The 27,987-nt window shown below is 45.8% G+C and overlaps 1 protein-coding gene across 1 annotated transcript; it reads right to left on the bottom strand.

Annotated features, from left to right (window-relative positions):
* Nucleotides 1-78: 78 nt before the first annotated feature.
* On the bottom strand, nt 79-27,715 carry TMEM72 (transmembrane protein 72). The gene is made up of 5 exons (XM_090279227.1): nt 27,535-27,715; nt 8,361-8,427; nt 4,742-4,813; nt 3,806-3,945; nt 79-2,384 (listed from the first exon to the last, which is right to left on the bottom strand). Exons 1-5 carry the CDS (start codon nt 27,602-27,604, stop codon nt 1,912-1,914), a joined length of 822 nt encoding a protein of 273 aa, XP_090135353.1. The 5' UTR covers nt 27,605-27,715; the 3' UTR covers nt 79-1,911.
* Between the last annotated feature and the right edge of the window lie 272 nt (nt 27,716-27,987).

Below are 27,987 nucleotides of genomic sequence, written 5' to 3'. Positions count from 1 at the left end.
TCTCAGAGTCACATTCACAGCATATCACCTGGAACTCCCAATTCCCCCTTCACCTCTAAGTCACAACCAAAACAATGATCTTGGGTTTACAGAAATGTTTATTAAATGGGATGTGAGAGCTCTAACATTGTACTTCTGGGTGTGCTTATTGCATGTAAGCTGGTCATCCATCCAGCTCTGCTGCATAGGCTTCTGAGAATGGAGCAGAAGCATCAGGGTCCACAGAGACCAGCTGCATTTGAGCTGTGCTCATCACATTCCCCTTCTCCACATGACAGATGCAAGAACCTGGGCTCTTCCCCACTTTGGCTCCTCCTGTGTACATGTGAACCATCTAGGACTCCTCTCCATTAGGATTTGGGCACAATTCCCATCTACCCATACCCATGTTCCATATTACTCACTGTCTCCTGACTGTGACTCTCAGGTGTTGAAGTCCCTCCTCAATGGGAGTTAAAGAAACAGCTCCATTCCTTCCATCATGGAGAGCTTATGGAAATGTGTTTGTCTTTTTTAAAATTGGTTTTATGAAAGACCTGAGTTATTGCAGGAAGAGATCTGCTTATTTGGGACACCTGCTGCCTTTAGGAAGCAAATTTATATTAGCTTCTGGTTGGTTATTTCCATACATTTGCAAAATAACTTGTAGAAGATGTTGAAAAATATACAGGAGCACACATTTCTTATCTAGACATTAAATCATGTGCTGTAAGGGCTGCTCTACATATCTTGCTGTCTGTTCACACATGCACTTGAGAGCATGTAGCTGGATTGCTTATTAACTGAGATTGTCTACGAAGAAAAATGTGTTGGTTCTTTCTTGCAACGACCCCATGGAACAAAGGACACTTTTTAGAAATGAAAACTATATTGCCAATCCTTCAACTAAGGGATTTCTGATTCAAATTTCTTTGCTCAATCTGAATTAACTGTCACTTCCATGACTTGGTTGCAGAGAGCTAGCCTGCCTGATCACTTTCCTCCTATCCTCCCTTTTTGTCTTCTCTTTCCTCCCATTTTGAACAAACATATATTTATCACCTATTCTGCTACCAGGCACCTAAGGGTGGCAGAGCCACTCTTCTGTGCTGGGTGAGTCTTCAGAGTACCACCTCTGTGGTCCTTGTGTATAGCAGGCACCATGTATTGTACTATGGCATTCACAACTGAAAACTATTATTGGCTTTCAGTAGCTTTTAGTTTACATCATCTACTTAGAATCTTGGAGAAGTTCATGTGGTGGAGATACAGAGAGGCCTCAGCGGTGCTTTTGGAATGAGTACCACTCATCTGGCCTGGCTTTCCCTGCAGTGAGCATAGTGGCACTGTTTCCCTGAGGGACTGTGACTCCTGCTGTCCAGTGCCAGCCTCAGAGCACACAGAACACACAGCCCACTGCTGGCAATACTCCTCTGCCCTGAGGACCGGCAGCCTGACCTTTTCTCCCTATCTGAGCAATCTCAGTTGGGGGTTGGGACCCATGGCCACCTTCAACATCTGCCTATGGACATGCAATAAGTTGCCAACACATCCTTGGGCTTTCAGAGCTGGGTTGCTACCTCAGAAGTGGGATAGGCCATAAGTTCTAATTGAGTGCTGGGACCTGTGTCAAGAGCAGCAGAAGCCTGGTGGCTTCTCCTGGGGCTGAGACAGCCTTGTGTGGAATGGAGATGATAATCTCTTTGGAGGAAGAATCTGTGCTGGTTTGAAGCAGTGTGGGCCTCATTTTCACCTCCCTTAAGGATGCCTCAGGACCTATCATGCCAATCAATGGCCCCAGGGGCCCAGTGGAGTGTTTGGTCACCCCTTGAAGAATTGACCTATGAAGACCCCAGGCTCCCTAGAAGGTCCACAGATATCAGGAAACTCCAGGTGGAGCCATTAATCTATGAAGACCCCTTGCTGAGCATCTTAGAGGCTGGTGTCTGTGAGAGAAGACAGGAAGAATGGAGCCTGGGGTGGAGGAATGATGGGGATGGTGTCAGAGGTGGTTTCCTCTGGCTCACTGTCCTCACTGTCCAGGCCTTCAGTGAGGTCTGGGATGATCCTGACCACATGATCTCCAAAGTGCACCTGCTTCTTCTTGGCCAATGAGTCAGCTGGCTCCAGAGTCAGCTCTGTCAGAGCATCTGGGTGCTGGAGGGTGCTGGGCTTCCTGGTCCCCTTTAGGATGTACTTCATGTGCATGAAGAGGGAGCTGGGCCCCTCCTTAAGGACTCCATGGAAGGTGTAGGTTTGCTGAGTGTTCCCAGAGTTGGTGGTGCTCATGGCACTGCTAAAGGGGTCCATGTACTGCTCCTGGGGGGCTGGCATCTCAGGGACAGCTTTGCTCTTCTGCTTGCTGAGAAGGAAGTAGGCCAAGCCAGTGATGATGAGCATGGAGCCTGGAAGAGATCTGGGAGGTCAGGATGCTAGATGTGTCCTAGAGAAAAGCCAGAGGCTGTTCAAGCCCACTCTTCCAAAAGGCCACCACAGCACACCCCTGTGGCCACACGCAGGCTGCCTGTGTTCCAGCCCACTCACCTAACTTGTCCTCACACATCCGCATCAGATCCGAGGCACAGGCTGGTGTCTGCCTGAGGCATGTCAGCAGGACCAGTGCCATGCTAGGGCCCTCCTGACTGTTAGCTAGGGGACCCTGTGCCCGAGGTTCCCTTTCTACTGACAGCTGACCCTGGTGCTCCATCAACACACTCAGCCTCCCTCTTTGTATAGCTTATTGGAGCTGACACCTTCAGTGGGTCTGGATTCTGTGTTGGATACCAGGCCCCACCTGCTGAACTAGACTTCCTTCTCATTCCAGAAGTGGGAGAACACCTTCACTTTTTAGCCTCCCCAGTAACCACAGAGAAAAGTATAGATTCTTTTGGGTGGGGCTGGCAAAGCATTGGCACCCTTCCTGGCCCCTCACAAAGCCTCCAGACCAGAGGACCCTCTGTTCCAGGCTGAGACTTACAGCTCTGAGTTCCTTGCTGGGAGTTCTTCCCTGTCCAGAGGAAGAGGGGAAGGTAGCTGTCCTGCCTGCCAAGGCCAGAGCCTCTTGGGCCTCTCTCACTGTCCAAGAAGCAGGAGGTCATGGTTTGCTCTAGCCTCTGCAGTGTTGAATCCTGCTCAAGAATCCACTGGAGGGCCCAGTAGAGTGGCCTTTAGAAGCCATGATAGGTATGTTAAGTGAAACTGTAAGAAGGATAAGGAGACTCTTCCTTTCAATCTTGTCTCCTTGGGCAGTTTGCTTCCTGGCATTTTAGATAGGTCATGAGGAGGGACACAGTTTCATAGCTAGAAGGAGGGCAGAGGAGGCTATTATCAGAAAAGGTCATGGACAAAACCCAGAAAGTGGTAGTATGAGTCCTGGCTTCTGAGATCAGGAAGTGGGATGGTCAGCAGGGTCTGTGAGGTGAAGTAGGGGAAGATGTTGTGGTTGTGAAGGTCTTTCGGGGTCCCGTCATTGTGTGGTTTTCAAACCAGGCTGAGGAGTTTGGATCTGAATCAGGCACTGGGGACACATGGATGAGGTTGGGCAGAGCAATGACCATCTCTCACCCTCTGAAATCTTAATCCATACATAGACTTTGAAAGAAAAGCCAGGTCCCTTTTGGAGGTGCAGCTTCTGGACACCTACATGAAAGATGTACTTTTCAGGACATTCCACCAGTTAATCAGCATGGGGGAATCTGACAGTGGGTAGGGAGTGAATGTGGGCCCTGGAGTCAGTGTTGCTGCAGGCTGAGGTGAGGAGGATTCAGCTCTTCCAGCCTACCTGTGGTGAGGGCTGCCTGCCTCTGCTACCTCCTGGAACTCCTACCTGGGATGGTCACATGCCAGACCAGGACAGGGTGGAGGAAGCAGGCCACAGACAGCAGCATATAGGCCAAGAACTTCTGGAAGCAGCCCAGCCACTGGGCCTTCTCCCTTGCTCTGTAGGCCAGGGACCCTGGTTGACACCTGGGAGGAAGGAGTTCAGGGTTAGTGGGAAGCAGGAAGCAACTCAGGAAGCCTCAGCATTCCACAAGGCTGTAGGAGGCTGTGGCTGTGGCCATGTTCTCTGTGGTGGCCTCTGGCTGAATACCCCTAGGGGTAGGAGTTCTCAGTTATGAGTTCCACAATTAGGAGTCTTGCCTGTGCCCCTCCAGAGAGGCTGCAAAGGTAGTAGAAAGGAGAGTAGAAGACTCAGGGGTCCCCTAGGAAGTCCACAGTACAGTGGTCAGTACAGGAGACACCTGGCTGGGACGGTTGTGTAGATCATGCACTGACAAGGGGCTTGGCTAGATGGGTGAACTGTCTGGAATCCAGCTGCACCCTGCTCCAAGAGTCTTGACTAAGCATGAAATGACACTGGCCCAGAGTAGCTTCTTAACTGGCATGGAGAGTCCACACACGGGCTTGGCAGGGACCTGGTACTGAGCAGGTTTCTTCAGGGTTGCCACCTCCAGGTTTCAAAGGAGGAAAGCACTTGCCTTTAGGTCCATCTCCTTCATCCTCCAAACTGGCCTGGAGCAGGACACAGCTCCATCCTGCCCAGGCTGGCTTTGGGGAGTAATGGGGGGCTAGCCCTCCTTCCACACCCAACTGCTTGCATGGCTCTTTGGTTCCCCTGGTCATTCTTTTGTGACCAGACCCTAGCTGGGGAAGGAGGGTTTCAGAACTGATAAAATGCTGCTTTAAGCCTAGGACTTCTTCCTCACTGTCCCTCACCCACCCCCGAAGTTGCAAGGATCCCTTGGCAGCAGAGTCTACTTACTGAAAGCAGATGGCCAACATCTGAGCCACAAAATAAGCCCCTTCACACACGGAGATGGTGGCTCCTGTAAACCTATGATGAAGACAGGTGAGGGAGGCTGGGCATCCTTTTTCTCCCTTCACTTTCCTGTGGGCCATATTCTCACAGCACCTAGGGCTCCTGGGTAGCTACAGCCAACCAACTGACCAGGAGTTTCTTGACCTAACCCCATCATCCAACCTGCTGCTACCGGGAGCTGTCTTGATTCCAGGGCCTGTGCTGGGTTGGGCTGTACTGGTGAAGGGATTAGGGTCTGGGGCCCAGAGAAAGGTGAGAAGAAAGCTGTAGGCCAGCATGAGAGACCACCTTGATCACAGTACACCTGTGTGGGCACTGGCAGGTGTTATCCTACCTATTGTCACCAGGACAGATAGCCACTGCCTGAGTGCAAGAGTTTTAAAGCTGAATCCATTTTATTCTCCCTCTTTTCTCGTTTTCCAAAGTCACCAGGACAGGCTGACTGTGTTCCTTCAGTAACCTTAGAATCAGTCTTGTTCTCTCTGGCCTCACCTGTATGGCCTGAGTTTGGACATTGATGCTGAGAGACTTGTACCACCTTCCCCCTTTTGGCCTCTTTGATTCCTTGGCCCTTACCTCCTGAACACTGATCTTCAACTTTGTCACCAGAGGCTGTCCCAAGGGCTTGTTCTGAAACCCAAATCTGATCATTGTCTTCCCAATCTAGAATTCTTCAAAGTGTCCTCATTCTCCAAGTATGGCCCAGAGATCCTTCAATTAGAATCCTCTGGGGAATACATAAAATCATAGGTTCCTGGGCCAGTCCCAGACTTTATTCTTTACTGGAGAGTCTCACTGGCCTATAGAATTTAAATTCGTTAGCATGCCTTTTAAAGGCCCACATGAACTTACATATTTCTCTGACTACACAGGAAACTACCAGGTGTTACAGGGCCTTTGCACAGGCAAGCACCTCTTGGAAGAACTTCTCTTTTCTCCCCTTGTCTGTCTGATAACCTCTAATTCTTCCATGTGGCCTGGGCCTATGCTGGGAAAGACTAATTTTTAAGTGTTCTATGGAGTTGCATTGAAGTGAATGAATGAGTGAAAGGAGATGTTGCCTTGCAGGGGAAGGAAGCTTGGGGTCAGGGTTTCTTCAGGGTCCGAGCTTTGGTCCTGATCAGCTGTGTGAGCAAAGACAAGGGACTTGACCATTTGTGCCTCAGTTTTCTCAGTTTTCTGAGAGTAATTATTGTTCTTCAACAACAAAATTGTTACAAGGACTAAATGTGTTGATATTTTTAAAGTCCTTCAGATGTGCTTGACACATATTGCTCATTGTATAGATACTGGGATAAGCAAAAGTAGGTTTATAGTTATTCATATGAAAAAATACAAATTAATAAATAACAATACAAGAATAAACTCTGTGTTTTGAATACTCACAATTGTAACCCTACTTTTGCCCACCCCTATATATATTAGTTACTATAATTGCTTTCTTTCTCTCACTTAGTATTTAACCTCTACTTTCTTCCACTCTCTCTATGCCTCCCAATGTCTCCCTAACTCTTACTCCTCAGATGTTAAGTGGTAATACCTTCGGATAATGGGTAAGTGTTAGGAAGGCAGTGAGAGTCCTCATGGGAAGGAGAAAGACTGGAGAGATAACAAGCATGGGAAGGAGAAGTAGAGTAAAACAAGGGGGAAAGCCAATGGCAGGTCAGTTCCTTCTGGTGCCTACTCTTGACCATGGTCCCTGCTTGGTCTTGGGACACAGAGAAGGCAGTGACATTCATGCAGGGTATGTGCTGCAATGGATGAAGGCTCTGGGTGTGAGTGAACACAGTGGCAGGAGTCCAAGATCTGCATGGGGAAGAGTGTATATTGTGGGAGAGGATAGGAGGAAGAAAGGAGCGAAGAGAAGGAGGCGAGATACTTGGGCATTTGGATGGCTCTTGAGGAATAAGTGGACACGAGTGCAGGGAGGATGGGCAAGGTGGGCTGTGGGTACTGATCTCTTGAGGTTGGAGAGCAGGGAATGGGTGGATATAACTTCTAGGACTGAACCACAGCATGACCAGATGGGCACAGTATCCCCTTAAGATAGGCAGAGCAGTCAGGAAGAGGCAAGGTGCTGGACAGAAGGCATGCAGCATTAACTGGACACAACCCGACCTCATATAGTAAGATAATAACCCCAAGCTCTTACCCTAGCTCTTACCCTAGTAATGCTTGTGGGTTCATGAGGCAGCCATAGGGAGAGGAGGAAGTCCAGGGCCTGCCTCTGGGATCTAGGGAGACAGTACATAGTGGCTGGGACAGGCTCAGTAAGATACAGAGGACGTTCAGAACAAGAAATCACTTCCAGTCAGTGGGTGTCCCAGGCACAGGCAGAGGTCCCAGGGAAGAATGCCAGGAAGGAATGATTTGGGAATGCTGAAGTGGGTAAAAAGGCACCCTGAGTGCCTTACAGAAGCAAAGGCTTAAGGTGGGTGATGTGGTTGAGTTTGGGAAAGAGTCAGGACCTCCTGGGCTATAGACTGAGTGGCAAGAAATAAGGTGGAGGTCAGAAGATTACAAAGAAGTGTGGCCTGGAGGCCATGGTAGCCACTGCAAATTGTCAGAGGGCCCTGTGTTTCTAGGTGGCTGATGTTGTGGCATTGTGGACATGCACCAGGAGGTTGGAACAGGATTGGGAGCTGGTGGATGGGATCCACCTTGAGCACTGAAAAGCTTGTCTGAGCAGGGGGTGCTCTTTAACACGCAAATGAGGCCACTGTGATAAAGGTTGACATGAAGGGGAAGGGGTAGGGGAGAAGAGGATGCATACTGGGTTCCCTGAGTCCCTCAGGATTGGGCTGCTGAGAAGCTGGGTGGGTGGTCAGAGTCTGAAGGGATGTCAGGCTTTCCTCCATCCCTGGGACACCACTGCACTGTGATTGCATCCTTGTCAGGATGTGTTTACAGAGACATCTGGCAGAGAAGGGACAGAGGCTGAGGAAAAAAATGGATTGGGGCCCCATGAATCTGAACCCTGCTGCTCATGAGCTTGGTGGTGTGGGCTGAGCTGCTTACTTCCACTGAATTTTCTCATCTGCAAAACTAGGACACTATTCACTTCTATAGTGGTGTCAGAATTAAAGGACACAATGTAAATAAAACATTTAACTGTGCTTGGTATGGAAATTGGCTCAAGTGTATAGTCCTTTCAGATTCCTCTCTCTAAAACAAGAGCTCAGTTAATGTTTTCTGACTAAGAAATTATTGAAGAGATCAATAGGTGGATAGGTGGAAGGGTGGATAGATGTATAGGTAAATAGTGGATGGATGGATAGACAGATGGAATGGATGGGTGAATGGATAAATAGTTGGGTGAATGGGAGGTTGTATAGGTGGGTGGGTGATGGAAGGACAGTTGGTTGATTTATGGAATGGTCTGACTAAAGCCCTTTTCAAAACAGAGGATATCCTAAGACCCCCTCTAGTCCTTCCACCTCTGGGATAGTATGGACTTAGTGTGGGAAAGGGCGGGCTGCTCTGGACTCCTCTGGGAAGATAGACCCAACGTGAACTGCGGCAGAATATGCAGGCAGGGATGGGCTCATGCCCACATACTCACAGCAGGTACAAAGCCAAGCTTTTGAAGTGCCCCTGGAAGAAGGTCTCAGTGCCCACGCCGATCAACACTAAGGGGAAGAGGAGAGGGGAGAGTGGCTCAGGTGCTCCAGCCATAGTGCTGCCCTTTGGAGGGCCCCTTGGCCATGGAGTGAGCCTTTTCCCTGGGGACTGAGAGCCAATAGGGGCTCTTCCCCATGAGGCACAAAGATTGATGGCTGGAAAGATTCAAGAGAGCAGGGAGCCTTCTGAATTGGTCTTTGGAAACCACAGTGGTTTCAGGCAGAACTGGAGGTCTTTTAGTCCAGTGTCCCAGAGCATAGATGACATCCTTCTCTGCCTGCACTGGTTGTGCCATCATCCCCGAGTGCCCCCAGAGATGGCCCATATGACAGGACAACAAACGTTCTAACATTCTGCCCTATGCTGTCTACTGTGTGTCTTGGCTTCAGGGGCCCTCACTGTCCTGTAGGCCCATGCACATGTGTGCTGTGTCTGCGTTTTAGCACTTGGCCATGGGTGGGACCTGCCTGTTCTTGCTGTTTTCATGATCTTGTTTTCACTTGCTGGTTTTGGCAGCTGCATCTCACACTCCTGGCTCATTGCTTTGGGCCCAGTGCTGAATAAGCCCCTGGGGTTTTGCTCTGACGTGGGATGTGCTCGACCTCCTCTCTCTCTTGCCCATTTTTGGCAGCTGGTGCTCAAACATCATTTTTCCAGGGTGAATTTTGTCTTGAACACACCTTTGCAGACTTGCTGGCTCCCTGTAACCTGCTCGTGAGGACTCTCTTGCTCTAAGAGCTTCACTCAACCAGTATGGCTCTGACCGCATCCATTTACTGATGGAAACATTTCTCAGGCAGCACTCTGATGTCCACATATCTTATTCTGGACAATGTTGGCCCACAAATCAGACCTCTTTCTGGACCTAAGTGATCAAACTCTATGCACCTACAGTTCTCTCTCTGGGCTCAGATGACACACCCTGGTACTTGCTACCTTGTCCTACCTCTCACCCAAAACTCAAAGATGGCAGGTCATCAGATTTGGCTCTGAGTGGCCCTTCATCTCTGCTGCTCATGGGCTGTTTCCCAAGGCCTGATGCCTTCTCTATTCACTGGTAGAGACGCTGTGTAAGCTTCTAGCCCTGGGTGGTCTGAGCCCTTTGCTCACTGCAGAAATCTTGCCTCCTGAAATGCAGTGTGGAGCCCCTCACTTAGGCCACCAGGACCTCCACCTTTACTTCTGGGAGAGATTGTGGAAGTGCTACAGGGAGAAGGGGACAGAATGCTTTGATCTAGGAAGGACAGGGGAGCACCCATGTATTCCTAGCAGTGGTAGACACTGTGTCTGTTTTTTCAGAAGCTCCTGGCTGCCTATGGACTCTTCCATAGTGAGGAGCAGGGAATGCTAGTCATCCACATACCCCTCCACAGTGCCAGCACAACTTGTGGGGCACTTAATGGTTTACACACAACGATCACATGTATCCTGGCTCCTCATAGCAGCTCCGCAACACAGGGAGTTCCATACTCCCCATTTCACAGGGAGGAAAATGAGGCTGTGTTGTTCTCACAAAGATACACACAAGCCAGAATGTGAAAGACCTACAGACCAAACTTGAGATTTTTGACTGCAGGTGGTGGGCAGTTTTCTGGTTTTTGTTGTTTACCAGTGTATGTGTGTCATGTGTAATGTGTGCATGTGTGTTTTGTGTGTGGTATGTATGTGTGTGTTGGGATGTGTGTAGTATATATGTGTGTGTGTTGCAGGAAAATGCTCATTTATTTATTTTTCACTATGTATCCTGTCCTGTTCTCAGCGCTTAACATTTATTAACTTTTTAAATTATCACAGTTCTCTGTGAGAGTGCTACATTATGCTCATTTTACAGAAGAGTAAGCTGAGTCACAGAGAATGTAAGCAAAACAAATAAACCAACCATGAATGTCTAGGTTAGATCCTGCATTTTAATCTCTCATTTGCTAGTTAATAGCTGAGTCACTCAATCTTTCTGACCCTCAGTTTCCTCATTATTTTTCTTGAACATAATGGTTATGAGGATTAAGTAAGCTAATTATGCTAAGTACATCACAGTTGCTCAGTGAAATAGCTTGTTAATTTTTGGTGGGGGTTTCATTTACATCATAGTCTTTGTAGATTTACATGGACTTGTAGCAAATGTCCAAGAGGTGGCAGGGAACTGTTTTGGAAACTTAGCCTGGTTCCTTAATTGGCACACATTTAGCCTGTGGAGAGCTATTTTGATAACTGCTGACAGAAACAAAGGGTCAGTATACAAGGTTGAGACAAGGCGGACGAACATAAAGTCTTTCCTTCCCTCCCCTATATCTGTCTGTCTGCCTGCAGCCTCAAGCCACGACCCTGCTTCTGCCCTGGAGCTACTTGGCTATACTCCTGAGTGTCTCCTGGCAGCTCTTCTATCTCATCTTCTGTGTTTTCCTGTTGGAGTGTTGTGGGATCAAGCCCAACGGTGGGCTGGAGTCAGGCATCAGGCTCCTCTCTGGGGAAGGCCTGGTCCAGGGAGAGAGACATGATGTGTACAAACTGAAAAGGCACCATGACTTAGACTGCAAGAGAGGCTCACTGAAGAGCTCCTAGAGCCAGAGAGACAAGGGCCATTCCTGAAGACTTTAAACTAAGGTGAACTGGGAAGGCAGCAGGAAATGGACATGTACAAATGAAGGGGAAGGGCACTGCAGCAAGACCCTTCCTCACACGTATAACATCAAATTATTTCTTTTGGAGCAGGGACACAGGGAGTGGGGCAGTGGGCCGTATATGTGGACTGAGGCCAGACTGTGGATCTTTAAATACCAGACTCACACATTGGGCAGGATATGCCTTGAGTATTATGGAGCAGCTGAGCGGTATGTTCAGATTGGCATTTCAGAAAGTTCCCTGACCTCAGGCAGAGGGGTAAGAAATTGGTGATATTTGGCTAAGACTGCCTAGCAGATGTGACATGGTGGCTGAGCTATAGGACCCTGCTGTGAATGTTCCTGACCTCCCCCTCTCCCAGCACACTGGTGGCCTCTAGGTCTTTTGTTGGTCTGGCTTAAAGCACATTTTTGGTTGTGGCTCCTAATGATGTGCCCAGGTAACTCTGTTCACCTGTCTGCAGGGCAGGGTGCCTGGGGGAGGGGAGGGTTGCTCTCTCTGGGGGCTCAGATGCGGAACATTTTCAGGCACAGAGGAGAAGGGCATGATGGAGTTTTGCTTTTTTCTGGGAAGTGGAAGCAGATGTGTGAGATGATCACAGCTAACCGCAGGCATTTGGGTTTGGAAGCTCCCTGGGCATTCCAACTCAGTTGCCTCTCAGGAAGTCCCACCACATGCTGTATACTGCAGTAGGCCCCCTACACACGTCTGTTTATGCTCACAACATTCCTTGAGGCAGGAATTGTCAACCCCATGTTATTTATGAAAAAAATACAACCCAAAATTCAGGAGGTGAACACCTTGGTCCAGGCCACTGGTCATAAAGGGCAGAGGGATGCTGGGATCCAGACCAATTCTCAGTGGTTCCAAGGTCCCTGCTGGCAGAGGTCAGGGAAGGACTCTGGAGAGAACAGTGCAGTTGGGGGGAGGGTGTGATATTTCCTGGGGCCTTTCATAAGAATGGGGGGTTTCAAATGGATGAAACCTGTGTTATATGGGCAGTGGACCATTGCAACCCCTAGGTCCATCAGAAAGAGGCAGAAAACTGTCCCTTCCCTACCTCAGTGACCTTACACATTCACTCCACCCTTGAAATCTGGCAAAGGGCCCTCATGCTGGACAGAGCTTCTGAGTGTCAGAAGTGGCTGTAACCTGAATCTCACCACCCAAGGCAGATCCACCCATCCATCCACCCAAGTGTTTCCCTGGTCAGTCAAGGTCCAAATTCCCCAGTGGTGAGTCCACACCCTCATTCATAGAACATCCTCTGTGCCAGTCCAGGTGAAGTACAGGAGTGCAAAGGAAATATGTGTCAAAGCCTGAGTAGTCAGTCCCAGACCCAGGAAATAGAGATGTTGGAGGGGGGAATAAGCCACAGCACAGGTAACAGGAAGAACACAGGCTGCATTTCCTTGGAAACTGAGGAGATCTCTGCAGAAGAGAAAGGCAAGGTGATGATAGGAGGACAGAGCAGCATGAGTTAGGAGTTTGGAAGTGTGATAGCCACGACTCCATGTACAGATAAATGGCAGGGCCTGTTCTCTGGGCACCTCTCTGTGTAACTCCTGAAGTTGAGCAAGTTCACAGGGTCACACTGAAGCAGTGACAGTGTGGCTTCCTGGTTCTACACCCTCAAGTCCTCTTTCACCTGACGACTTCCTCCCACCCTTCCAAGGGAACCAGACCCACTGAGAAAGCTGTGCCCTGTGGTCCTGGGAAAACCTCTTCATCAGCAGTCTGGGCGCAGCCTAGTGCCTGGGGACCACTGCTTCTGCAAAGACTTACCCTAGTCCTAACACTTATCTCCCCAAAGGTCTTCCAGGCCTCTCAAGGTTGTGCCAGTTACCATCTCTAAGGTAAGTGAGCCAGGAATGGTCTCTTTGGAAGACCTTCCTGCTGATCCCTGGGAAGTAACTCTCCCACAGACCTGCTGGATCTATGATGACTAAGGAGAGTTGACCCCATGTACTTTAGACCGTCAGGTGAGAGATAAACATAATTATAACAATGCAATGTGGGGGTTCTTTGTTACAACAATATGTGTTAGATTGAAGCTGGGCACAGATTCTTTGCAACTCTTTCTACTGAGCGGTGTAGTGTAATTCCTCACCCCTTTAATGTGGTCTGGCCTAGTGACTCATTTGTCTGATTGAGTAATGTAGAAGTAAAGTTTGGGACTTGCATGGCTAATTCGCGAACAGCTTCTTCCACTGAGACTTCTTAAAATGTTTGTTCTGGAAGAAGCTACCCACCAGGTAAGAAGTCTGATGCTACTGAACCACGTATGAGAAATCCCAAGATAATCATGAAGAGAGAGAGAGAGAGAGAGAAACACCCTAGAACCTGTCAACTAAGCATGGGACATGTGAGCAAAGTTATATTGGGCATTCCAGCCCCAGAAAGTACAAAGTGCAGAAGAACTGCTGAACCTAGCTAACAGAACATATGGCCATTCTAGCCACCCCACCTGAGACCCCAGTCATCATGGAGAAGAGGTGAGCTGTCTTTACTATGCCCTGACTGCATTCCTAAGCCACAAAATTTTGATCATAATATAATAGTTGTAGTCTTAAGCCATTAAGTTTTGAGTGGATTTATTATGTAGCCACAGATAACTGAAAAAGCAACTTATTCTATCCTCTAACTACCTGAGATTTTTTGACCCCAGGAGTTCCAGTGTTTGGCCTGGTCTATATTCTGACTCTTTCAGTAGTGAGTATTCCCAAGTTCCATGGCCTCTAGATCTTCTCACTGGGTTGTCAGGAAGTCACCTCCCAGACTCCTAGGTTCTGCAGCATCTGTCCCACTGCCCAAATGTATGCACAGCCATAGAGATGCAGTCTCCTAGAAACAGTGGTAGTATCTGGGGCCTTCTTTTGGGCCATAGAATCCTATAGTGGTTTCGTAGTCTAGGATTTCTTGGAGAATCCATGAGGCCCTGCCTTTCTAAAGCAAACCCCTTCTAGAGTTTCATTTTGCAAAGCTGCTCAGCTGAAAAAGTGAAGAAAGCAAAAAGTGAGATCTCCTGCTACAGGAGAATTTTGTGAACTATATCCAGTACTCACTGCAGACAGCCACACTGGCATTGCCATGAAAGGTCCTCTCCTCTGTGTTCACCAACCCATGCCCACTGACGTGTGCTGCGAACCAGCTGTCTTTGGAAGGCACCATAGTTCCACATGACATAGATGCAGGATTCCAAAACTGTTTTGACTGAGGGCCTGGAGTTTCCTAAATATTTTTCAGGGACTAGTCTTCAAAACCAGACACTTCAGTAACCAGCAAATGAACATAAAGTGTAGCCTTAAATTTAGGAGCTGAAGAATGGAATTGATATGTGATAAGGTCAGCCCTCCTGTCTTCTGAGTGTCTGTCTCCCCAGGACTGCATGCTCTCTTAAGACCTCACATTATCCCTGTGAATGAGGATGGGTGCTGTCCTCATTTTGTGATGTTGGATTAAGGAATTCTGCCAGCTCTTCAACAATAAGCAATGCTGTGAGTAAAACAGAAGTTATGGCATTTGCTGAGTCAGGCAGGACCAGGGTGAGCTGAGCAAGGCACCTAAGCACAATATTTAAAGAGATGCTCACTCTAAACTGAAGGAGGCATCTCTCCAAGGTTCGTGGCTCCAGCCCTGGAATCCAGACACGTTCAAGGCCCATGATTTGTGGGCTCTAGTTACTCATGGAATGTGGCCTGCACTCCTGGTTCTTCTTCCTTATGTGGGAGCCTGGCTGGAGTTTCTGAAATTCTTCCTTCACAGGGCTCTAGTTCAGTACAAATGGGGTGACTTTCATCAGCAATTCACCCCAACGAAGGGCCCTGAGGTCCTTGTCCAGAACTTGGAATGGAGTCAGAAGAGCTGACAATTTGGCATGGAGATAGGGAGACAAATGCCATATGTATCCCCAGAAACAGGGCCTCATTATAACAAATTTTTTTGCAAGAAAGAATTACCCCCAGAACAGCCTTGATATTGGCTGTATAGTACGTCCTGCTATAGGTGGAAGGGTGCTGGCAGAGCTGTGCTGTGCTGCTGTTACATTGCCATTAGGGGCTTGGTCTTTTTTTTTTTTTTTTAAGTATATTTTATTGATTATGTTTTTACAGCTGTCCCATTTTTTTCTCTTTTGCTCCCCTTCTCCCAGTATCCCCCTTCCCTCCAGCAATCCCATCCCCCTTAGTTCATGTCCATGGGTCATGCATATAAATTCTTTGGTTTCACCCTTTCCCATATTATTCTTAACTTCTCCCTGTCTATTTCATACCTACCAATTATGCTTCTTAGTCCCTGCAGCATTTCCCCATTTTTCCCCTTCCCCCTTGCAGCTGATAACCCTCCAAATGATCCCCATACCTATGATTCTGTTCCTAATCTGGTTTGCTTTGTCGGATTTTGTTTTTATTTTTTAGATTCAGTTGTTGATAGTTGTGAGTTTGTTGTCATTTTAGTGTTCATAGTTTTGATCTTTTTCTTAAGTAAGTCCCTTTGACATTTCGTATAATAATGGCTTGGTGATGATGAACTCTTTTAGCTTTACCTTGTCTGGGAAACACTTCACCTGCCCTTCCATTCTAAATGATAGCTTTACTTGGATAGAGTAATCTTGGTTGTAAGTCCTTGCTTTTCATCACTTTGAATACTTCTTGCCAGTTACTTCTTGCCTGCAAAGTTTCCTTTGAGAAATCAGCTGATAGTCTTATAGGCACCCCTTTGTAGGTAACTCTCCGCTTTTCTCTTGCTGCTTTTAAGATTCTCTCTTTATCTTTAAACTTTGGCATTTTAATTATGATGTGTCTTGGTGTGGTCCTCTTTGGGTCTAGCTTGTTTGGGACTCTCTGTGCTTCCTGGACTTGTATGTCTATTTCCTTTGCCAAATTTGGAGAGTTTTCCTTCATTATTTTCTCATATAAGCTTTCAATTTCTTGCTCTTCCTCTTCTCCTTCTGGCACCCCTATGATTTGGATGTTGGCACGTTTAAAGTTGTCCCTGAGGTTCCTAAGCCTCTCCTCATTTTTTTTTTCAATTCTTGTTTGTTCATTCTGTACTCGTTGACTGTTTTTTTCTTCTTATACTCCAAATTATTGGTTTGAACCCCAGTTTCCTTCCTTTCATCATTGGTTTTATGTGGATTTTCCTTTGTTTCATTTAGCATAGCCTTCGCTTCTTCCCTTATGCATCTGCCATACTTAAGCATATCTGTCAAGCTATGAGCATCTTCATCACCAGTGCTTGAACTCTGCGTCTGTTAGGTTGACTATCTCCTCATCGCTTAGTTCTCCCACTGGAACCTTGATCCCTTCCCCCTTTGGGGCCATACTTCTCTGCCTCCTCATCCTGACAGGCTTCTGTGTTTGTTTGCCTCTGTGTCTTAGGTAGAGCTGTTGCTCCTGTTATGTTGTAAGGGGCAGAGTCTTAGGTATTCATCAGTACAGGGCAACACGTTTCACCACATTGTGGTGCTGTGTGTGGGGGAGGGGCCTGAGAGGGAACAATGCTGATTGCTCAGCACTTGCCCCTTTTCCAGGCACTTTCCCCACTTTGTACGGGACTGGCGCCTCCCTAGTTATTACCCTGGCTGTCGTTTCCAGAGTGGGTGGCTCTGCAGATGTTTAGGAACCTGGGAGCCCTTTAAATAAGTAGACTCTGCTGAGAGACTGGCAGTTTCTTCTTCTTCCCCAGCCACCACTGGTTTGCAAAGTCAGAAGCAATGAGGCTTTATTTTCCCTTGTGCTGGAAACATGAGCTGTGCAGTCTGGTCTGGTGCTGGGAGTGATTCCCAGGTGTCCCTCCTAACATTTTTATTTTTAATTTATATATTTTTAAATTTTATTTTAATTGTTTTTCTGTTACAATTGTCCCACTTTTTCCCTCATTGCTACCCCCCACCCAACCCACCCCTTCTACCATGGTTCATCTTGACCCTGTTGTCCATGTTCATGGGTTATTTATATTAATTCCTTTGCTAAACCCTTCCCCTACTTATACCCTTCCTTCCTCCCCCCTCCCCCCTGATAACTATTACTCTGTTTCTTGTTCAGTTTTGTTTGTTTTTTTGGTGTTGTTCATTAGTCTCCTGTATTGGATGATAGCATATGGTATGTATCTTTCATTGCCTGGCTTATTTCACTAAGCATAATTCTCTCTAGTTCCATCCATGTTGTCACAAATGGCAGGAGTTCCTTCTTTCTCTCTGCTGCATAGTATTCCATTGTGTAAATGTACCACATTTTTTTAATCCAGTCATCTACAGATAGACACTTGGATTGTTTCCAGCACTTGGCTATTGTAAAAAGTGCTGCTATGAACATAGGGGTTCATAAGTTCTTTTGAATTGGGGTTTCAGGATTCTTCAGGTATAATCCTAGTAGTGGAATCGCTGGTTCAAAAGGCAGTTATATTTTTAGTTTTTTGAGGGAATTCCATATTGTTTTCTAGAGTGGCTGCACCAGTCTGCATTCCCACCAACAGTGCAGTAGGGTTCCCATTTCTCCACATCCTTGCCAGCACTTGTTTTTTGTTGATTTGTTGATGATGGTCATTTCTGACTGGTGTAAAGTGGTATCTCATTGTGGCTTTTATTTGTATATCTCTGATGGCTAGTGATGTTGAGAATTTTTTCATATGCCTCTGGACCCTCTGTATATTCTTCTTGGAGAAGTATTTGTTCAGGTCCTTTACCCATTTTTTAATTGGGCTGTCTGTCTTCTTTGTGTTGAGATGTGTAAGTTCTTTATATATTTTGGAAACCAATCCCTTGTCTGAGGTATCATTGGCAAATATGTTTTCCCATACAGTTGGTTCCCTTTTCATCTTACTGATGTTTTCTTTTGTTGATCAGAAGCTCTTTAGTTTGATGTGGTCTCATTTGTTTATTTTTTCCTTTATTTCCCTTGCCTTAGGAGATGTATCCGAGAAAGTACTGCTACATGGGATATCTGAAATTTTTCTGCCTATGTTTTCCTCTAGGACTTTTATGGTGTCATGGTTTACATTTAAGTCTTTGATCCATCTTGAGTTTATTCTCATGTGTGGTGTAAATTGGTAATCTAGTTTCATTTTTTTGCATGTCCCTGTGCAGTTCTCCCAGCACCATTTGTTAAAGAGGCTTTTCTCACTCCATTTTATATTCCTTCCTTCTTTATCAAATATTAGTTGACTGTATGCTCCTGGATTTGTTTCTGGGCTCTGTATTCTGTTCCATTGATCAATATGTCTGTTCTTATACCAGTACCAGGCTGTTTGACTACAGTGGCCTTGTAGTATAGTTTGATATCAGGTATTGTGATTCTCCTATAGTGTTCTTCTGTCTCAAGATTGCTGTGGCTTTTCAGGCTCCTTTTTGGTTCCATATAAATTTTTAAAGTACTTGTTCTAGGTCTGTGAAATATGTTGCTGGTATTTTAATAGGGATTGCATTGAATCTATAGATTGCTTTGGGTAGTATGGACAATTTAATGATTTGATTCTTCCCATCCATTAACATGGTATATGCCTCCATTTATTTGTGTCCTCCTTAATTTCTTTCTGCAGGGTTATGCAGTTTTCCGAGTACAGGTCTTTTACCTCTTTGGTTAAATTTATTCCTAGGTATTTTATTTTTCTTGTTGCTGTAGTAAATGGGATTTTCTTTCTAGTTTCTTTCCCTGATATTTTATTGTTGGTGTATAGAAATGCCTTTGATTTCTGAATATTGACTTCGTACCCTGGTATTATGCCAAATTCACTTATTAGGTCGAGTAGTTTTTTGGTGGAGTCTATAGGGTTTCCTATGTACACTATCATGTCATCTGCAAAAAGTGACAGTTTTACTTCTTCTTTTCCAATTTGGATGCCTTTAATTTTTTTTCTTGTCTGATTGCTGTGGCTAGAACCTCCAATACTATGTTAAATAGGAGTGGGGGGAGTGGACATTTTTGTCTTGCTCCTAATCTCAGGGGGAATGCTTTCAGTTTTTGTCCATTGAGTATGGTGTTGGTTTCAGGTTTCTTGTATATGGCCTTTATATGTTGAGGTATGCTCCCTCTATTCCAATTTTGCTAAGAGTTTTCATCATAAATGGGTGTTGTACTTTATCAAACGTTTTTTCAGCATCTATTGATATGATCATGTGGTTTTTGTCTTTCATTTCGTTTATGTGGTGTATTATATTTATTGATTTGTGAATATTAAACCATCTTTGCATCCCACTTGATCATAACGTATGACTTTTTTAATGTGTTGCTGGATCCAGTTTTCCAATATTTTGTTGAGGATTTTAGCATCTATGTTTGTCAGTTATATTGGCCTGTAATTTTCTTTCTTTGTTGTGTCTTGACCTGGTTTTGGAATTAGGGTAATACTGGTTTCATAGAAAGAGTTTGGGAGTCTTCCCTCTTCTTGGATTTTTTGGAATAGTTTGAGAAGAGTAGGTGTTAGTTTTTCCCTAAATGTTATGTAAAATTCGCCTGTGAAGCCATCTGGTCCAGGACTTTTGTGCACTGGAAGTTTTTTTATTACTGTTTCAATTTCACTCTTTGTTATCTATCTGGTCAGGCTTTCTGCTTCTTCTTTTTTTTTTTTCAGATTTAATGTGTTTTATTGATTAAAATATTACATTTGTGCCGATTTCCCTTCCCTCTGCTCCCCTCCACCCGGTGGCCCCCCCTCCCTCCAGTTGTCCCCCCCTTTTAGATTATGTCCATTAGTTGTGCATACAGTTCCTCCCAACCTCTCTCCGTCTATTCCATTCCCTCCTACCTTGATCCCCAATTCCTATATCATCTCCCTCCCTTTCCCCATTCCCCCTCCCTGTTGACCTCCCCCCAATATGCTTCCCGTACCCACAGTTCCTTTTCCACTCTCGTTGCCTATTTAGTTTGCCTTTGTTTCATCTCCCTAGCTTCTGTTTTTTAAACCAGTCCCTTTAACATCTCATATAACAGTGGTTTGGATCTAATGAACTCTTTCAGTTTTATTTTGTCCTGGAAACACTTTCTCTGTCCTCCTATTCTGAATGACAATTTCGCTGGATAGAGTATTCGTGGTTGTAGGTTTTGGATTTTCATTACTTTGAATATTTCTTGCCAGTCCCTTCTTGCCTGTAGGGTCTCCCTTGAGAAGTCAGCTGATAGTCTAATAGGGACCCCTTTGTACATAATTCTTTTCTTCTCTCTTGTTGCTTTTAAGATTCTCTCTTTATCTTTAATTTTTGACATTTTGATTATAATGTGTCTTGGAGTGGTTCTCCCTGGGTCCAGTCTCTTGGGAACTCTCCTTGCTTCCTGGACCTGCAAGTCTATTCCCTTTCCCAAGTCTGGGAAGTTCTCCTTTATTATATTTTCACTCAATTTTTCAAGTTCTAGTTCATCTTCCTCATTCTCTGGCAAACCAATGATTCTTATGTTGGGCCTTCTATAGCTGTCCCAGAGGTTTCTGATCCTCTCATTGGTGCTTCCCATTTCCTCTTGCTGCATTGGTTGACTGCTTGTTCCTTCTCCATATTCCAGTTTGTTGAAATGAACTCTGGATTTTTTTTCCTCACCATCTGTCTCGTATGCGGTTTTGTTCCTTTTGTTATGAAAGTTTTTTGCTTCTTTCTTATCTTTTTCCTGCTCTTTTGTGAATTCTGTAAGCCACCTGATAACAATGGCCCAGAACTGAGCCTCTGACAGGTTTCTTATCTGTTCATCTGTCAGGTTCTCTATCTGCTGCCTGGTGAGCTGTGTCACCGGGATTTCTATAGTTGTCTGCCACATTTTGACAGATGCGTTTTGTTTTCTTGGGCCGGCTGTCGGGGGCAGTGCCTGTGTACGCGTCACAAGTCAGCGACCGGCGCCTGTCTGCGACCTATTTCGCAGCCCTGTGGTGCTTTCTTTCTTTGGGGGCGGGGGTCCAAGATGGATTCACACAGTTATTCAGCTAGGAGACCGGGATCCGTCCTCCCGCCCCCCTGGGCCTCACTGTTCAAGGCGATGCGGTGGCCGCTCTCCCCAGCGCCGGGGTCGCGCACTGCCAGGGGCTTGACTGCCTCCGGGATTTTTCGCTGCCCCGCCGCTCCGCAAACAGCTTTGCCCTCTTTAACTCTTACCTGCCCAAATGGCACCGCTGGTTTATAACTTCATATGTTGGGCTTCCGTGTAGTTTTATTTTCTGGAATTTCTAGTTATCCTTTGTTTTGAAGTAGTTGTATTCCTCTCTAGTTGTAGAGGGAGACCTAGCGTGTCCGTCTAAGCCTCCATCTTGGCCGGAAGTCTCTGCTTCTTCTTGATTTAGTTTTGTAAGATTATATGTTTCTAGAAATTTGTCCATTTCATCTAGGTTGTCAAGTTTCTTGCCATATAGTTGTTTGTAGTAATTTCTTACAATCCTTTGTATTTCTGTGATATTGGTCGTGATATTTCCTTTTTTCGTTTCTAATTTTATTTGAGTTCTCTTTTTTTTTTCTTGATGAGCCTAGCTAAAGGCTTGTCGATTCTGTTTATCTTTTCAAAGAATCAGCTCCTGTTTTTATTGATCTTTTGAATTGTTTGTTTAGTCTCTATGGCATTTAATTTTGCTCTGATCTTGATGATTTCCTTTCTTCTATCCGCTCTGGGCTTTGTTTGTTGCTGTTCTTCTAGTTCTTGTAATTGTAGGGTTAGATTTTTTATTTGGGATTCTTCTATCCTTTTCAAGTATGCCTGTATTGCTATGAACTTTCCTCTCAGGACTGCTTTTGCTGTGTCCCATAGGTTTTGGGCTTTGTGTGTTCATTACTATTTGTTTCCAGAAACGTCTTTATTTCTTCCTTGATGTTGTTATTAACCCATTCATTATTTAGTAGCATGTTATTCATTCTCCATGAGTTTAAATGTTCTTGAGTTTTTTCCTTGAGGTTGATTTCTAGTTTTGGGGCATTGTGATCTGAGAAGATGCTTGATATAATTTCAATTTTCTTGAATTTCTTGCGGCTTGTTTTGTGTCCTACCATGTGGTCTAGCTTTGAAAATGTCCCATGTGCATTTGTAAAGAATGTACATTTTGCTTCTTTGGCGTGAAAAGTTCTATATTTATCCATTAAGTCCATTTTGTCTATAGAGTGTTGTTCAATGCCTCAATATTCTTGGTGTTTCTTTGCTTCAAAGACCTGTCCATTATTGACAATGGGGTATAAAAGTCCCCTATTATGAGTGTGCTGCTATTGATATATTTTTTGTAGTCTTCCAATATTTTTCTTATATACTTTGGTGCACCTATGTTGGGTGCATATATGTTTATCAGGGTGATATCTTTTTGATAGATTATTCCCTTAAGTATTATAAAATATTCTTCTTTGTCTCTTTTTATGGCCTTTGCTGTGAAATCTGTTTTTTTCTGATATAAGTATTGATACCCCTGCTTTTGTTTTTTTATGTCCATTTGCTTGGAATACTTTTTTTCATCCCTTCACTTTCAGTCTGTGTATTCTTTTGTTTTGAGGTTTGTTTCTTGTAGACAGATATATGTGGGTCATATTTTCATATCCATTCCACCACCCTATGTCTTTTGATTAGAGCATTTAATCCATTTACACTTAAGGTTATTACTGACAGGTATTTATTCATTTCCCTTTGTACCTGTGTTCCTCAGCCTCTCTCTTTTTCTTCTTTTTCTTACAGCATTCCTTTTAGCATCTGTTGCAATTATGGATTGGTGGAGATGTATTCCTCTAGTCTTCCTTTGTCTGGGAAACTCCTTATCTCACCTTCCATTTTTAAAGAGAGCCTGGCTGCGTAGAGTAGTCTTGCTTGTAGACCTTTGTTTTTCATTTCATGCCATTCTAATATATGTGTCTACATTGCACAAAGTGGGAACTCTACATATGTTTGCTGAATGACTAAATACTAAGTGGAGTTCTAGGTTTCCTGTTCTTAATCTAAGAAGAAGGGCACAAGTACAAAGATATAAAGGAAGCAATGCTTGAACCAAATCATGTTATTTTTCAGTGGTAAGAGGGTGGAACAGAGGTAGGAATATTTCATTCACTCATTGAGACAATCAGATTAAAAAAAACAAGGTCAACATCCACTTGGATGACTTGAAAACAATGTGGCTAATAACTCCACCTGTGGATCTGTTGGAGTGCATGAAGCTTCCTTACATGGCAGGAGCACAATGTGGTCATGATGATATACATTTAAGAAGGGTTGAAATTAGCATGGAGAGCTCAGGATGGTTGCTTCAGAAGCATTAGCTTGTTTCTGAAGGCTTTGAATAGGGTTAAGGTCAAATATGCATTTGCTATATTCTTTAAAAAATAATGAGAACATCTGAGTTTAAATGTTTCTTTCATCCTAGTCTGTATTTATAAGCCACCATTTCAAATGGAGTGTGGCAGGAGTGGAGTTGCTGAAAATATGGCTCTGTTCTTAGTGAAGAGGAGAGGTTAATGGGTCAAAACCTAGAATAAAACAAATTCTTAAGTGATCCTAGATTGACCCTCACAGACACTGGTGGGTCTTCAGCAAGATAACGACTTTATAGCATATTGTCAGTCATGCAATGCTGGACCCATAAATGGAAGGTGTTACTGTAATAGTTCTCTCTGGAAATGTGGGCAGATGGTCATGATAGTGCTGGTAAAACCATATAATCCTCAGAGACAGAATGAGTGACTGTATCAAAAGTCAGTGTCTTTAGATTTAGGAAGTGTTTGGTCATTCTTGACTAAGCTCCACTGTAACTCTGTCCATCCTCATCATGATCCTTCTGCCTGTCAGGGCTGACTGATGGCAGAGCACTAGGGCAGACTGATGGTTGGCCTTAGTCAAACCTCACTGGTACCCTCTGTCTGTTTTGCATCCTGAATTCTGGGATCACCAAGATCTGGAAGGACATGTCCCTTAGACTGATTTAGGCAAAGGGCACATTGATTAAGAGTTGGGTTTTAGGAGTGGACCACTATCAGTCTAAATCTTACCTCCCCACATTCTGGTTGTGAGAACTAAAGCAAATTGTTTTACCCCATTAAGCCTCAGTTCCCCCTACATATAATGAGGATGAGGATGAACATAATGGTGCTCCAAAGGGTAGTTATGAGGATGAAATGAAACACTATATTTAAAACATGTAGCATAGCGTTTGGCTCACAGTAAACACTCAAATAATAATATTCATTGTCAGCTATTATACCCAGAGAAAAGGCTGGAACAGTAAAAAATGCCCTTGGGTGCCGGCAGCAAGGAGCCTCAAGCTTGAGCCCCTTTGCCCTGAGGAAAGTTGCAAGGCCTCGGCAAAGGGCCCAGAGATATTTTCTCGACATTTCCTCTTTTGGGGAGATCCATGCCCATTATGTGCAAGGATACAGATGTGAGGAAAGGGCCTAGGAAAATTAGTCTCCCCTCTTTCCTCCACACCCACCCCGACACAGCAAACTCTTCCCTTTACTTTTTTTACAGGCTTGGGGTAGGGCTGAGGAGTGGTAAGTAAATTCATGGAGATTCATCCCCAGGGCTAGAGAGGACTGCAGGAATTCAAAGGGAAATCACCCTGCCTTCTCAGAGTAGGAATGGGACCAATTCCTGTGCCCAGGCGCTTTGCTCTTTCTATAGGGGAGGAAAGCCCTGGGCTGCTGTGCTCCTGACTCAGTTACAACCCTCTTTCCCAGGTTCCCTCTCCTCATGGTTAGTCTGCAGAGAGAACAATTCACATGGTGAAGGCTCCCCTGGAGCCTGAGTATCTAACTCAGGCTGTCATAGCTCTTTTCTCAGACACAGCGAGGACCTGTTCTGAGGGATGAACAAGGAGATGTCTGGCATCTGAACAGGGAGTATGGAGTGCTCACAACCTGTGTGAAGTTCCACAGTGTGTCCTGCTTCTCCATAACAGGCACTGAGAGGTCACACCTGGGGACACACACACAGTACCTTCTTGGCCAGGGAGGTCATGCAAATGAGTGAAAGACTAGTGTAAGACTAGTTGGGAAGAGTGGGTTTGTGGTGACCTGAAAACCTTATGATTTATGCAAAGGAAGATAATTTTCTAATTTTCAAAACACTCAGGCTGGGTGCAGTCTGTCCATGGCCTGTTTATTCCCATTTGGTGGTAGCAATGTTCTGTCTGTGTCCACTCTGTGCTATGGGGCTGGATGGGGGTGGGGCAGCATGGCCCGTGGGACCACTGGGCATCCTAATGAAACTTCATCCACAGGGGCCTGGGTGAAGAGAGAGTGATGTGCTCAGCCAGCCCCTGCCTGTGCAGGGCATGCTGTGGCCAAGTTGCTGGGCCTTGCAATCCTGGTGGACTCCCCTGGGGCCTTGTACTTTGCAGCTGCTGAGTCACAGATCCTGTCTGTAGAGGGGAAGGAAGTTCAGGGATGAGGCCAGTTGATGGGAACTGCCTGGTCCCCACAGGTGACTCTCTGGATGACCTAGGGTCACATGATTTTCCAAGCTTCTAGAGAACCACACTGTTCCCCAGAGTGGGACCAAAGACTACTGTAGGTCTCAGATTTCTGCAAATTGACAGCCTCTGTCTCATTTCTTATTTCTTCTCTAACAGGAATGACCCTGTCAATGAGGCCTGGAATTTTCTACAGCAATTTCATAATAAAACAGGCTTAAGGGAATAAAGAATTTGCAAATCTTATATGCTGGAAACAGGCCAGGAGTTCAGTGATACTAGAAGAAAACTAGAGACATTCCCAAGAACACCAAAGCCTCTCTCCCTAGCTTCCCACTTGCTCCTAGCACTTTAGAAAGCCACAACAAGATTATTGAAAAGCCTGGCCAATAGAAAGCACTTCATGGTTTACTTTTAGCTTGGATAATATATCAAAACCAAGCAGGAGGTCCATCCTCAGCATTAACAGCCAGACTCTGTGCAAAGACAAGGGTTGTTGTTAAAGAGGAATGGTTGCATGTGCGTGTATGTGCATGGCTGCAAACCCTTCCTCTGGCTAAGATAAATCAGACTTAAACTGTCTTTAGCTAATCCATTAGAAGGGCTCTTAAAATAGTTTTCAGACAGGAGGCACACCTGAGCTCTGGGCAGAGTGTGACAGGGGGACTGTCATTGTGACACCTGACAGCTGAAAGAGGTGTGCTTCCCATTTGGAAACCAAGGTTTAGAGGAGGCGAGGTGGAGTCAAGATCAATAGTTATAGAGCAGAACTTGAACCAAGACATGGAAACTTAGTTATGGTTACCTTCTCCTCTCCAGGATGGGCAGTTGGGGGCCTTGGAAGTAATTTCCATAGAGTAGGGGACAGGTGGTTTTGATGGAGTCTAGAACTGGCTCCCCTACCAGCTAATTTAATCTGGCCTTTTTGAAAGTCAAGGGACAAGAGCTCTAGGTTGGCTGTCCCTGTGACCTACAGTGTGACCTTGGGTAAGGCCACTGCCTCTATTTGAGCTCAGATGCTCCCTTTTATAACAGGAGGGGTGGGATTAGATAACGTCAAACAGCCCTTTCTGTGCTAACTCAGGGCCTACATGCTGCAGAGCCCACTGGCCAGTCTACCACATATCTCTTGAGCTTCTCTCAAGAGTTTTTTACTCCCAGTTTCAGCTAGCTATGATCAGTTTGCCTCCTTGATCCTCCAAAACACCTGGCCAACAGGTCCAGTTATCTCCATTGTACAGACTAGAAAGCTCAACTCCAGAGGACCCAGATGGCTCTTCCAAGGTCACACATAGGCAAGTGACAGGGTTGGGGCTGGAAGCAACACTGTTTGAATGTGAGCTGGGGGATATTTCTCATTCTCCAGGGGTGGAGAAGGACAGGAGGAGCAGTGGGTATCTCCTCCTTGCCCCCAAGGGACAGTGTGACCCAGAGCTAAGAGCTCAGAATGCTGCCTACTCACTTCCCCCAAACAGATCCTGGCCATAAAGGGGGCATGGGGTTAAGGGTCAGGGTTTGCAATGGGGAAGTGAGAAGGCAGCACTCAGGATCGCAGTTGCACTTGTTCTGCTCCGTTTGTCCTCCCGGCAAGTAGAGGAGCTCTGGGATCAGGCAGGTGAGGGAGAGGAGCCCCGCAGAGGGAACCATTTTCCCCCATCACACAGCGCAGTAAGAAAAGCCTAAGATCTCCATGACCAGCCCTCTAGCTCAGCCTGCCTGAGTGCTGGGAATTCTCTTCCATGATAGGGAGCTGTGGTTTGAATAAAGCCAGATGCACTCTGTTAACCATTTTCATAACTCTACAGTGAGGCATCCAGCCTTTTACACCTTCACTTTCAGTGCCTACTCCCACCTCACAACAGACCTCCCGGAGGTGGGGCAGACCCTTCCACTCATTTAGAAGATGAGGAGTTTGGTAGGTTGCCAGATAGAGATTCAGCATCAGGCCCTTTGGTTCTCAGTCCCAGACTTATCCCTTTTCACTGGCTGCTGTCCTGCAGAGCACTGTTTTTTGCGGTCTTGGGAAAGAAAGTGAAGGGCAGATATAGTCAGATGTGTCTGCCCATCCCTGGTCAGCTCACTTCCACCCATCAGGCAGCCCTGTCTGCTCTGCCTAGTATACAGGAAACTACAGCAGGGAGGTGGAGTCTTACCTGCGGCGGTGGTGATGCCCAGGAGTCGGCAGGTATATTCTAGCCCAGTCCAGAACACCTGCAGCTTCATGGTGCCTGGGCAAGTGCAGGGTGCCAGCAGGTCTGGCAGCAGATGCTCTGGCCTAAGATGCTCTCATTCGTCCTGTGTGTAGTGGGAGGCTATGGCTGCCAGCTTTGGGTCCTCATGCCCTGAGGCTCTGCCTTCCCAGATCAGTCTCAGCCACTGCAGCCTGGCGGAGGTGTGAATAGTGCTCACCTTCCTGGCTTGGCTGCCTGTGCTCTTGTCAGGCAGTGAGCTTAATTATTACCTTGAAAGAATGTCCCCACTACTTTGAGATGTTGCTGTGGCCCTAGTGGTAGCCTGAGATCAGGCCGATTAGGGCTGGGCTGGAGACAGGCAGCCTGGAGCTGGCAATTAACTGTTTCTGGCTTGGAGAAGGAAGTCTGCCAAGG

This window comes from Furipterus horrens, unplaced genomic scaffold (genome assembly GCF_987537825.1).
Source record: "Furipterus horrens unplaced genomic scaffold, mFurHor1.1.pri manual_scaffold_5, whole genome shotgun sequence".
Classification (NCBI taxonomy): Eukaryota; Metazoa; Chordata; class Mammalia; order Chiroptera; family Furipteridae; genus Furipterus; species Furipterus horrens.
This window is presented reverse-complemented; position numbering and strand designations above follow the sequence as displayed.